General features: G+C 29.1%; 1 protein-coding gene across 3 annotated transcripts in view; it reads left to right on the top strand.

Annotated features, from left to right (window-relative positions):
• Positions 1-12513, top strand: part of LOC126849606 (BAI1-associated protein 3) — a 74473-nt gene that overhangs the window by 56249 nt on the left and 5711 nt on the right. The window contains exons 5-21 of one of the 3 annotated variants that reach the window (XM_050591593.1): positions 911-1078; positions 1216-1282; positions 1475-1664; positions 3816-3962; positions 4078-4122; positions 4336-4492; positions 4828-5028; positions 5419-5577; positions 5693-5862; positions 6017-6124; positions 6397-6546; positions 6944-6995; positions 7709-7750; positions 11169-11314; positions 11491-11707; positions 11844-11918; positions 12270-12383. In XM_050591593.1, coding sequence (XP_050447550.1) covers positions 911-1078; positions 1216-1282; positions 1475-1664; positions 3816-3962; positions 4078-4122; positions 4336-4492; positions 4828-5028; positions 5419-5577; positions 5693-5862; positions 6017-6124; positions 6397-6546; positions 6944-6995; positions 7709-7750; positions 11169-11314; positions 11491-11707; positions 11844-11918; positions 12270-12383 — 2208 coding nt within the window. The remainder of the gene's footprint in view (positions 1-910; positions 1079-1215; positions 1283-1474; positions 1665-3815; positions 3963-4077; positions 4123-4335; positions 4493-4827; positions 5029-5418; positions 5578-5692; positions 5863-6016; positions 6125-6396; positions 6547-6943; positions 6996-7708; positions 7751-11168; positions 11315-11490; positions 11708-11843; positions 11919-12269; positions 12384-12513) is intronic. The other 2 variants (XM_050591602.1, XM_050591610.1) reach the window with 2 other exon arrangements.

The raw sequence follows: 12513 nt of genomic DNA on the forward strand, positions 1-12513 counted from the left end.
TGTGTTTAATAGAATTGGTTGAAAATATGTTATTCAAATAACGTTAAATATTTACATATATTCACGTAGAAACAATAATAAATTTAAATTTATACAGGAACGTAGCATTAAATATTTTATAATAAATATGCAAACTTTTGCATTAATAAATATATTTGAAAAATTGTGGAAAACCTTGTGTATATCTTTGTTTTGCTCTCCGCAAAAATAAAAATAAAAAAAAAATAATAAAAATTGTGAATTTTATATTATACATATATATATATATATATATATATATATATATATATATATTTTAATTATAATATATATATTTTAATATATGATTATACACATTTATAGATATCTGTGGCTCTGCGGCTTTATTCGTCAATTTGTAGATCTACATCTTTAAATTTATAATAAGTTTATGAATGCATTTATCGAAAATGTGCTATCTCTCTAATGAAATGTGGATATCTAGATATCTGTAGAATATTTCGCACTGTCATCTCGTAAATTTTTGATCAAAATAAAAGAAATATTTAAGAAAAAATTTATAAGTAAATAACGTTTCTAAAAACTCTCCGAGTTTACGATAAAATTTTTGACTCAAATTCTGGGATATAATTTTTAAATAAATAATGTAAATAATTACTAAAAGAATTCTATTTACTTTAAAATTATGGAAAACTTTTTTAGAATTAGCAAAAATAATTTAATGCGATTTATATTATTTCAACGACAATTATTCTATATCTTTTCAACAATTTGTGAAAGATAAATTTTAAATGTTATAGAGAAATTTGACAAAAATCATATAGTTTTAAGTTTTGATTAATAACTATCAATTTTTTTTCATATAAAAGTATTAATTATATAAATCAGTTTATATTATCTGTTTAATAAAAAGATATTGATGATTTTTCAGATAGAGCAATTGTATATAGAAGTCCTTTACACGATTGCAAATACGGTAGGCGCTAGTACAGGACAATACGCACATTACAAGGAAGATTTATATCGATATGCCCAAGAAGCTTTTGGTGTTCCCCAGGATCAGCATCGGCGATATCTTAATATTGCCTCGGAAGAAAAGGTATACTAACTTTTATTGACTTTTTTCTCAAAAGCGCTGCGTCGTTTCTCATCGCGAAGAATATATTGCTAAGATATTATTATTGACAATACAATAATATATTATATATATGAAATTAAACTTATTTACCGTTGCAGCCACCTATCGTTGTATTAAGTGTGGTGGTAATCGAGGCCGATGGACTTGAGGCAAAAGATGTTAATGGTAAGTGCATTCCGTTTCATTACATCCCATGATTATTTTTTGAATTTTAAGAGCAATCGAAATATTATCAAAAAATATAAAAATTTTTATTTTCTATAAATTTGGGATACGAATAAAATAGCAGATGTCTAATTCATGTAAAGACATCGTAAAACAGTTTTTATATCAAAAGGCTACTGCTACTTTCTTTAGGATTCAGCGATCCTTACTGCATGCTGGGTATACTGCCTGGTAACGCAGGTGCACCACTGAGCCCTCAAACGAATTTAACGGCGCATTCGCCGCACACACCTCCGGCATCCCCGAGACAAGCCACTCGCGCCTTATCCGACGGTGGTGACAACGAAAACTCGCATCACGAGAAGCTTCGGAAACATCACAGGTAAGTTGATGGACGAAAGCACGAGAAAGACGACCGAACTCTTAAATCAAGCATAGCAAATATGTGTAAATGCTTTGTGAAATTATTACTATAATTTCTGCACTTTTTTAATAATTTTATTATTATTGATAATTCCAATTATACATACATATATATATATATATATGTATATATATATATATATATATATGTATATATATGTATGTTTATGTACTTTATAATTGACATGAGGTAATATGAACAAATTTTATCACGTATGACTTTTAACCTGCAACATTCAGCACATTTTTACTTTAGTCTTGTGATAGATATTGTGTGTTAATCGTTTTAAATAAAACTGCTTTTGTTTACGACTAAAAAATTTTATTTTTTATTTTTTGTAAAAATAATGCAAATATTATAAAATTTAATTGTTCCCTTTAAATTTAATCTTCTATCTTGAAAGAAATTATTATCTATTATTGATAATAATAATTCAATTGATATTAATGATGTGTTAGTCTATTATTTCAAATGTCATTTATTATTAAATGTTGTTTCATCCCCGCGATGAAACATTGACAGCGTGCTACTTAAGATAAGTGCGCACCTGAGGATAGCAATTAATGTCATAGAGAGTAACGCTTAACTGAAAGAATGAAGCGAGCCTCACATTAAAAAAATTAAGAAAAGATTTTTTACTAGTAACAAGTATTACGTGAATCTATATGAATTTATAAATAAAAATTAAAAACTATATATTTACAAAATTTTGCTCTTATGGATTTAAAAATATGTTGTCATATCACAAATTAAATTAATTAATTTCTTTTTTAAATGTATTTATATTATTAGATAATATATTATTTGTATACGCACATATATTATTATTTGTATATGTTTTTTAAATTTGCTTAAATATAATTGTAATCACATTTATAATATAATTATATTTAAACCAAAATTCTTAATAGAACTTAATTTATAAATTATAAATTATAAATTATATATTTATAAATTATAATAAATTTTTGCATGCATCACACATTGAATCTATAAATTCTCGCAAAAGTATAAATATATATCTTTCATGAACGAATAACATACACGGTATACCATACCAGATCCTTTATCTATTTTCCAATAAGATATATATATATATATATATAAAGTGTTACATCCATGTTTGAAATAATGGAAGATTTTATAAAACTAAACAAGCGCCAATCTCTAACATGTTATGTACCCATGATGATATGTGTATTTACCAAGTGCTAACTCCGACATTTGCGACAATGCAATGCGATACACAATGGACGTGCCGGACGCAAGTTATGCTGACGGCAAGCATCGTTCTCCAGGTGGGGAGTGAACAAGAGCATTGAGAGAGCAAGCTCGTTTTCCTGTTTATTCCACATTATTTCATTCGCCACCTGGTGGTATAAGTAAATTGATTAATACGACAACAACAGAGCGAACAGTGTGAGCGTCGGCTGCAGCGAGTTGCGCACGTTTCGTCAGTCGCGTAGAATCCTATTCGGATTCGAAAGCTAGAATATCATGCTACACATTGGAATCGAGCACTTGGAAGCTTTGTAAGAAAAACTCGAGACCCTAAGTTAACTTCAATGATGACACAATTTGTCAATTGGCGTTAAAATCTTAAATTAGTGGTTGCAATATTCTAAATATGTGTGTGTGTGTGTGTGTGTGTGTGTGTGTGTGTGAATGTGGATTGTTGTGTATATTTGTGTATACTCTTAAAAGTTTCTCAATTAGCACAAAATAATACATAATAACACATAATTGCGACGCACTTTAAAATTTATTATGTATGTAAAAAAGAAGGAATTTATGTGAAAGTGCAATGTTATTTCTGAAAATACAACATTCATAAATTTTTTTTGACATGTAAACTTTAAGATCACATGTGCTAGATGATAGAATTATTATTTTCTTTTTTTTTTTTTAAATTTGCTTTTTAATTTATTGCTATAATTAATTACTACTCACTTTGATTTCTGATAACAGAAGAATTACGTCGATGTATCGCTCCGAAAATTAAATAAAACTGTTTGATAATGAGAGATCACTGTGATATAAAAAACCAGTTGGAAATTTAGGACATTTGTAATGAAATGATGAATTAGTCAATTGTTTATTCAAAATCAGTTTCAGGCTTTCGTTTAAGCGCAAGGAACACAGCAGCAGACGGGAACACCGCGAATCCTTGAGCGGTGCTTTACCCGCGAAGTTTATACGAGCTACCTCGGTGAAGCCGCACACGTTGAGTCCGCGATGGAACGAGAAGTTTCGTTTGTAAGCGCAAACTTTGGGGCCTGCCCCTTAATTGGTGCTCACAATGGCGATCCTTTATTAGCCTAAGTAGTGCAAATCCGTGTAGTACATAATCGTCCATTGACTTTTCTTTTAGCGACATCGACGACATCAATACGGACATTCTTCATCTGGACATATGGTAAGTTTGTATAAATGCGTACGTATAAATTTTTAAAAAGCGAATATTAAAGAAAGTAAAATTGTGTTAATGTTGTTTTAACAATGATTTAAAAAATTAGAGTGATTAATTAAGAAGATGATCAATCTTAATTATTATCTGAATAGAAATTATAGGTAAATGTATAAAATTTTTCTCAGCAAAATAAAGACGTTGCAAAATGAATGATTTCAGGGACCACGACGACGAGTCCTCGGTGTTCGATGCGGTAATAAAACTCAACGAGGTGCGAGGCGTGAAAGGGCTTGGGCGATTCTTCAAGCAAATCGCGCAGAGCGCTAGATCTGGAAGTCAAGACGACTTCCTAGGTTGTGTAAACATCCCTCTAGTGGTAATTGTTTAATTTGTAATAAATTTATTATTAAATTTGACAAATTTTAACAATAAATAAAATCGTAAATTTATTAATTTAGAAAATAATATTTGCAAACTTTAGATATATCGACTGAAAATGTTTATTAAATTATCAAAATCAATTATTTTGATACAATTTTTTTATACCAATAATTATGTTTAAATAATTTTTTAGTTTTTTTAAAACTTTGAATAATTTCTTAATAATATAACAAATATTTAATAATTATACAAAATATAATACAAAAATAGTAAAATGTCGAAAATATAAAATAGAATAGAGATATTAGTACACATCATCTTTATACATAGGATATTCCGAGCACTGGGGTGGACCAATGGTACAAATTGGAGGCGCGAACACAAAGGAGTAATATACAAGGTAGAATCAGACTGAAATTATGGTTATCGACGAGAGAGGACCGCGGATCCGAGGAGGATAATTGGGGCGAATTGAGACAACAGGAGAGACTGTACACAGTTTTCCTTAATCATGAAATGAACAAACAAGGGGTATGTATAATCATCTAACACAGACACTGTCCCATTTATTATTACGATAGACGTATTTACATCGTTTTGTACATAATGGGATCATAAATATCTTCGTAATACGATATACTATATCATACATCTTCATATTTAGTAGACAAAATACACATATAGAAAGAAAAGAATCGTATCATATAATTAAATGTTGTTTTAAAATTTGAAAAAAAAAAAAAACAAGAAACTACTAGATAAGTAGCTAAACAAACACAGTTTCTGCCAATACTCTCAAAAATAAAGTACTAAATGTGTTAAAATTATACGAATTGTGTTTTACAGCTATTTAATAATCATAATTTAAAAGAATTGTTTTTTAATAAAATGTGTTTTTATACGCATTGGCGTGTTCTCTAGGAAGACTTCACTGGAGAACTGCCGCAAACCGCACTGACAATTTTACATCAACACGCGGTGCAAGGTGACGTTACTGAATTGCAGCAAGCTTTGATAAGATGGGTGGCGAGTTCCCGACAGCACGCCGTTGATCCACGAACGCTCCATCGTCTTCTTCAGGTAACTTCAAGAACGGAACTAACCTGCATTTTATCATTTTATACGCGACAATGTTGCATAAATGTATGAAGCCATCAAATGATAACAAGTTTGAAATTATAACTTTGAAACCTAGGAACTTGACAGTCGATGGCATACTGAAACTCTTTCGCGCGACGCTGAACAGTGCCTGGCAGATTCTTTTAATGATTTCTTAGAGGTATCTTTAAAAAAGGTCAGACAGCATCGCGTACTTTATCCACCTCTACATAGACCGACTATATCGAAACTGGATTATCTGCTTAGGTAAATTTATTTCTTGGAATAACATTCAAAAAATAATGATAAACATGTTCTTCATTTCTTAACACGTTGAGAAATTAATTTTAATTTTGATATACTTGAATGATGTAATTAATATGTAATAATACGAGCAACTGTTGTTGTTGTTGTTGTTTAGATGTCTGGGACTTCTCTCGAATATGAAAGCTTTTCGAACTTGCTGTCCTTTTAACAAGGAAATCCGAGGAGAGATTATTACTGCTCTTAGAAAGGGAACTCTCGAATGGTAGATTGGTTTTATTGCAATGTGAAATAATAAATTTTATTTGAATTTTATTTAAATAAGACTTTTTCCTTATTTTGTTTTCTTTTACAATCAATTTTTTTTTTCTAATCAATTGTAAGTTCTGAGATAAAATTACGTAACGGAAAAATGTACAATAAAAAATAGCTATATAAAATTAAAGAAATTAAAAGAAATATGAAATATGAAATGTAAGACAAATATTAAAACTTTTCGAGATTTAAAACTTATCAAGATTTCCTTAAATTTTACAGGTACGAGGATACCAGGCAACAGACTATGTGCTACGATCAGGAACCTGATCAGGATATTGATCGAGTCTTGCAAGACTTTACAAATTTGGTAACCGCATTATTGGTCGATCTGGAACAGGGACTTTTATATTATAATAGTCTCTTTGAAAGGTAAGTTTCCTTTAAATTTGCTTCAAGAGATGTGCTATTAAACATAAAAATTTAAATGATAAAAAATACATTCAAAATATATTAAAAATGTATTTGATATTTATGTGCCTAAAGAATTTTATCAATAAGTATAAAAAATTATTTGATTATTTTTTATTGTTACTTACACAAATAACATTTCTTTAACACAATTAACTTTTTATAATTTTATTAGAATATAATTTTTAGTAATGTTAGACATAACAGTATTATCACAAATTTAGAAATTGTAACATTTTGATGAAATTATTAAAATGTTTATAATTTATAAGCATTTTTATAAAAATATTTTTTTGACATAATTAAAAAATGTTTGTATAATTTTTTACATCTGTCTGTGACATATTAAATGTTTTAGTACGAATGGTGTGCCATATTTCTCAGCAGTTTACAAGCAACTGGAAAAGCTGGTAAGAACACAAGTGGCAGAGAAACATTTTTCGTGAACAGATCATAAAAGATACTTATAACGATAGGTTTTCATTTGTGATTTCGCAACAATATATCGCGTCAAAGACACACTGTCGCATAACACATCATTATTTTTTATTCATTGTGTCGTTAAGCTGGATGTGCTATGTTTGGCTTAAACGCTTTATTTGAGACGTCGATCGTGCGAAATTAAAAAGAAATATCTTGATAAATTCTTCTCAAAGCCGTCCAGATTTAAAAACGAATGTTTGGATTCGTAACTAGATTGTATTTGTAAGAAATTAAATTTATTTAAATTTCTGGTTCTTAAACTTACTATTTAATTTATCAAATTGTTATTTATTTATAGATAAATCCGGTCGACGTCCGTGCATTAAAATAACAATACATTTTACTGTTTATATATAGAGTGTCCCAAATAGATTTATATGTAATGTATATATTTTTATATAAAAATATACGAATGGCATTATACAAATTAATTAATTGTTACCTTATCAAAAATAAGTATTATCAAAAAGAGATAAAGGTATAAATAATGAAAATTTTATGATAATGTTGCGCCGGACACGCTGTAAATAAACAAGTCGCAGTGACCTGAAAGGGCTAGGTCAGGAGAAAGCGTGACGACGAATTATAAATGTCCATCAGGTCAGCGCGATTTTATTGTACACGAGATGTTTGTCCATAGCTGGCGGAACACGTGGCGAAACACTTGGAGAACACTTCCGAGGTACTTTTTTCATCGGCACCACAAAATATTAAACTCTCTCTTTCTCTTTCTCTCTTTTTATCTCTCTTTGTTATCCTTTTTTTTTTCTTTTTCTCTTTACCTTTTATTTCAAGTTTCTTGCATAATGTAAAAACTGTTGAAACTGTCGTATGTACGTCATATTTTTATCTGCATACTCATTAAAGTGATAAATGATAAATTAATTATTATTTTATAATAATATTATGAATAAATAATTAACTTTTACTGCGTACGATATAGCTATAATACATTGTATAACTACAATACAATTTATTTTGTATAAAAAATAAATAATGGAAGTAGAAGAAATTATATATGAGTATGCAGTTAAAAAGAAAAACAGTCTAGGAAAGAGATAGAATATCGGATTAGTAAATTGTTTAATATATATTTTATTATATACATCTTAATTTTTTAAGGCAATTATAATCTATTTTGATTGATCCAAGCTCGCGATTCTATAGTACTTGACTCTTTGTTATATAGTTTCTCAACACAAGGAGATAGCACACACTCTCAACTATATACACATCAATATTCGCAAAAAAAGAATATTTGCAAACTGCACAAAACGGGCAATAGTGTGCCTATCGGAACATCTCGAAATGACATTACTATCGCGTTTTTTTATACATATTATAACATATTTTAGAAAGCTTTCTCACACACATTATGTATTTCAAATATCTGGGTCGATGATGACAAATGCGTTTCAGTGCCGCTTTACCGTCAATGGTAAAGTAATTGCGCTTCTCTGTCCATTTATTGTGTACGAGTCAACGTCCAGTTCCTTCCGCATTATAGTCGCTGGAATTTACTGGATTTATGAAAATCGATGCGCATTATTGCCTCGTGCTATATTCACCGTTCACCGATTCTTTATTTTCCGCCGTTGCTGCATGTTTCTTTTGCGACATAATAATTCCCATCGTGAGTAAAGACTATCGCACGCGTTGCATGCATCTAGTGGTACACAGCTGCACTTGACGCGTACTAATTGCATGCGCTCGCCAGTTCAGCAAATGACGCCCCACTCTGCCTTTATACATTTAGCTTTAGCCACAAGTACAAGTATACTTCTCGTTATGCCCCGGGATTGCTTTCCGCCCGATTCCGTCCAAAAACTGCGCGTAATGCAAAATTGAGAGAAACGAATTTAATAAATTATTTGCAATTATTCGTTTCGGAAACTATAGTAAATTTTACTTAAATCTGTATAAAAGTTGCTCTTATGCTTTTGGAAGTTTTCTTTAGAAGTTTAAAACAAATATAAAGCATCTTAATTTTAGAACAAATTTATCAGCAAGTGATTAAATTTTTTATTGCGACATTTCTGATTTATTACTAAAATACATATATCTTTAATTTAAATGAAATTATTAAGAGAAAATTACTTCAGATTCATAACATTTTAATACACATTTCATGTGAAATTGTATATCACGAGAAACACACTTGTACTTGCTCACCGTACTTTTGCGAAAAATGAATAAATAAATTGTAAAAATTTCTGAGAAATCGTATATACATAATTTCTAAAACCAAGTAACGACTAAATTTTTTTAAATTATTTTTGCATTAATTTCTTTAGCAATTACATTCATTAGCAATATAATTATATAAAAATATCAAAATTTAAATAGAATTTAACTAATTATTAAGTAAAAAATTATTTATTTATTTTAATATATTTTGATAAACAAATTAAAGATTTTCTTAGGTGTCTCCCCTCTACCGATGTTTTTTATCAATATTAATCGGAAAACTATAAAGAATATAAAAGAATTTTACGTGATTATATAATCAATCTTTCGTGTATTAAAAATCAATATATCTTTATAAAATAAATTCCTAAAAAAATAATCTATTTTTTGCAAAATATAAAAAGAATATCAAAAATGAGTGATTTATAAAAGATTTACATATCTTTTGTACTTTTAAAAATGTCCTTGCATATTTCATATTTTAGTATCTCTCATGAATTTGAATTAAATTTCTATTGTAGATACCATGAAATTTCGCTCTCCCGCAAAAGTTTTTCAACAAAATAGAGTTAAATTTATTCAGTCCTATATCGGAAAATTGCAAACTCGAAGAACTTGATCAAGAAGCGATTTTTATCAATTCAAAATCACATCCATTTATCCCATTTCGAATTAAATTTGATCGCATCAAGTTAAAACAATTTCAGTTAATCAAGTAAAACAATTTTAATTAATTAAGCAAACTTTTAATGAAATTATGCTCTTTTGCTTATTTGTTTTGCCGAACAACGCGCCAGTTTTTAAACTGAAAACTAATGACAACTCTCTCGGGTAAATTGCACATGGCGCACGAGGATACTTGAAACTTTCCGATGCATTCAATGCATATCTTGACTAGTGCTCTTCTCTGCGAACAGTTTATTGTTACACATACTCGAAAAGTTTTGTAATGCAAGACTGCTTGCTGTATGTGCGAATACAACTCCCGATTATCCCTGCTAACTACATCATCGAAGTTGACATCCGGACAAACTCATGAGACCTCTCTCGAGTAAAGTCGCATAATGTCGCACACATCGGCGACCCGTGCATTACGGCAACAATTACACACGGGATTGAACTTTAATAGCTTTGCGTATAAATTTTACCGAGTCGGCAAATCCGAGTTAGAGTTCACGTTACGGCGTTCACAAGCGACGCATATGTGATCCAACAAATTAGTATGCTGTATGAAGTAGTATACGTAGCGAAACATAAAATCAATTTCAACAAAGCGAAACTTAATTTTCAACGAATTTTAATGCATTACACGTCAAAGTAGACACTTTTCTACCAAAAAAATATTATTCAAAATTTTTTAAATAAATTCAGAGTAAAATTTTGCTAAAGTATCAAAAATATTTACAGGAAAATGTTTTAAAGTCCATGGCATATTATTATATATTTATGGGAGTAAATTCAATGTGATATCATGTTTAAAAAATATTACAAATAAAAAATCATAATATAAAAAATAAAAAGAAATTATAATAAAATATTTAATATAGGTAAAAATTGTTCCATAAATGTTTAATTTAATAAATAATTAAAATTTGAATAAAATATTGGATTGTGTACGAATAACTTTATACACAATTTTATACAGAGTAATTTTAGGCATGTACCAATTTCTAATAATATTTTCCACTCCTATTTTTCTTAGTAAAAATTACATTTGAACTATAATAGCTTCTTAATTAGCCAGTAGAGTATTAAAAAGTTTTTGCAAACTTTGATAAAATGCTTTAAAATTATTACGGCGCGAACTATAACACAGTGGCTTAAATATGACAAAAGTAATAAATTTTCTTCGCTTGTGCTTTTGTTTGTACTATCGCAGAACTCGCGCATAATTCAAACGATTGATTTCATAGATGCATAACGAGCTTGGTGCAAGAGTCACTACTGCCTGTCTGCAGCTGCACGGTCAAAATAGAGATGAGGAATATGTTCTGCCACCCGGCGCTGAGATAGGAACGCCAATATTCGAGCTTTATTTGGCACTTCAAGATTTTGTAAAGTAAATAATACATTATCTTTTAAAAAAAATGTATAATGTTAAGAAATGTAATATTATTTATAATATATAATTATTTTAATATAAAAGAAAAATTTTTTTGCATTATATTTTTGTGTTAAAAAGAAGCGTAAGTTTCGATATAAAATATAATCAAATATAAAACTTGTTGCTTTTAGCATGAAGGAAAACTTACCGCAATCGGACCATAAAACTTTGGCGATCTGCAAATATTATGAATGGTTCAGACCAGCAGTCGACAAATGGCTGGATCTGGCGAAGCTCAAAGCAGTTCAAAGAATACGAAGAGCGGCGGAACTCGATCGAATGTGCACTGGAGAATATTTCGTCAAACATTGCACATCGGCAATTGATGCCGTTGCGTGCTTTTATCAGGTATTTTTGTTTTTATTTATAATTATTTTTATTTATATGCATACACAATTGCTGTAAGAATAATTGTAATTCTATTGTAGAAATAATATATTAATAATTATATATATATTTTTTTTTGCTTTTTCTAATCACAAAGATTAAAGAATTCTGGAAGAAATTGGCCTGGCCAGATCTACCTGCATCTTATAATTTTGTGCTAAAAGTTGTCGATGTAAGTAATCATCATCTTTTTTTAATAACTTTAATACATTTATATCGCCTATAACTTTCCTGACAAAAATATTATGTACAAAATTTTCTATAATTTTACAATGTACTTTAAATTATATATATTGAAATATTTTGATAAATTTGTAAAATTTTACTATTACTATAAAACTTTACTATTTACTATATAAAAATTTTACTATTTATTATAAAACTGTTTTTTCAAAGATTTTCTTAATACAAAATGAGAAGATATTATAATATTTAAAAATACACAATATAATTATATATTGGCAAAATATAGAAAATATGCCACTGCAATATAATAGCATCAAAATTTATAAATCTGTCATAGGCAATTTGCAGTTCTGCGGCTTACTATGCAGAGATAACACATCAGAAGCTGGCGGATAGCGGATATTATGAAGAACATACACCGTATAAGACCACAGATGAGGTAATCGCTCAGGTAGAGATTGCTTCGCTTTAGTATACAGATAGTATAGTGCATTCGCTGCTTTGTAAAATAATTTTGCTAAAGCAAATGCAGTCAGATGTAGTTACAATTTTGCATGGTAAGCGAAGCATGATAATATACA

Source organism: Cataglyphis hispanica, chromosome 1 (genome assembly GCF_021464435.1).
Source record: "Cataglyphis hispanica isolate Lineage 1 chromosome 1, ULB_Chis1_1.0, whole genome shotgun sequence".
NCBI classification, from domain to species: domain Eukaryota; kingdom Metazoa; phylum Arthropoda; class Insecta; order Hymenoptera; family Formicidae; genus Cataglyphis; species Cataglyphis hispanica.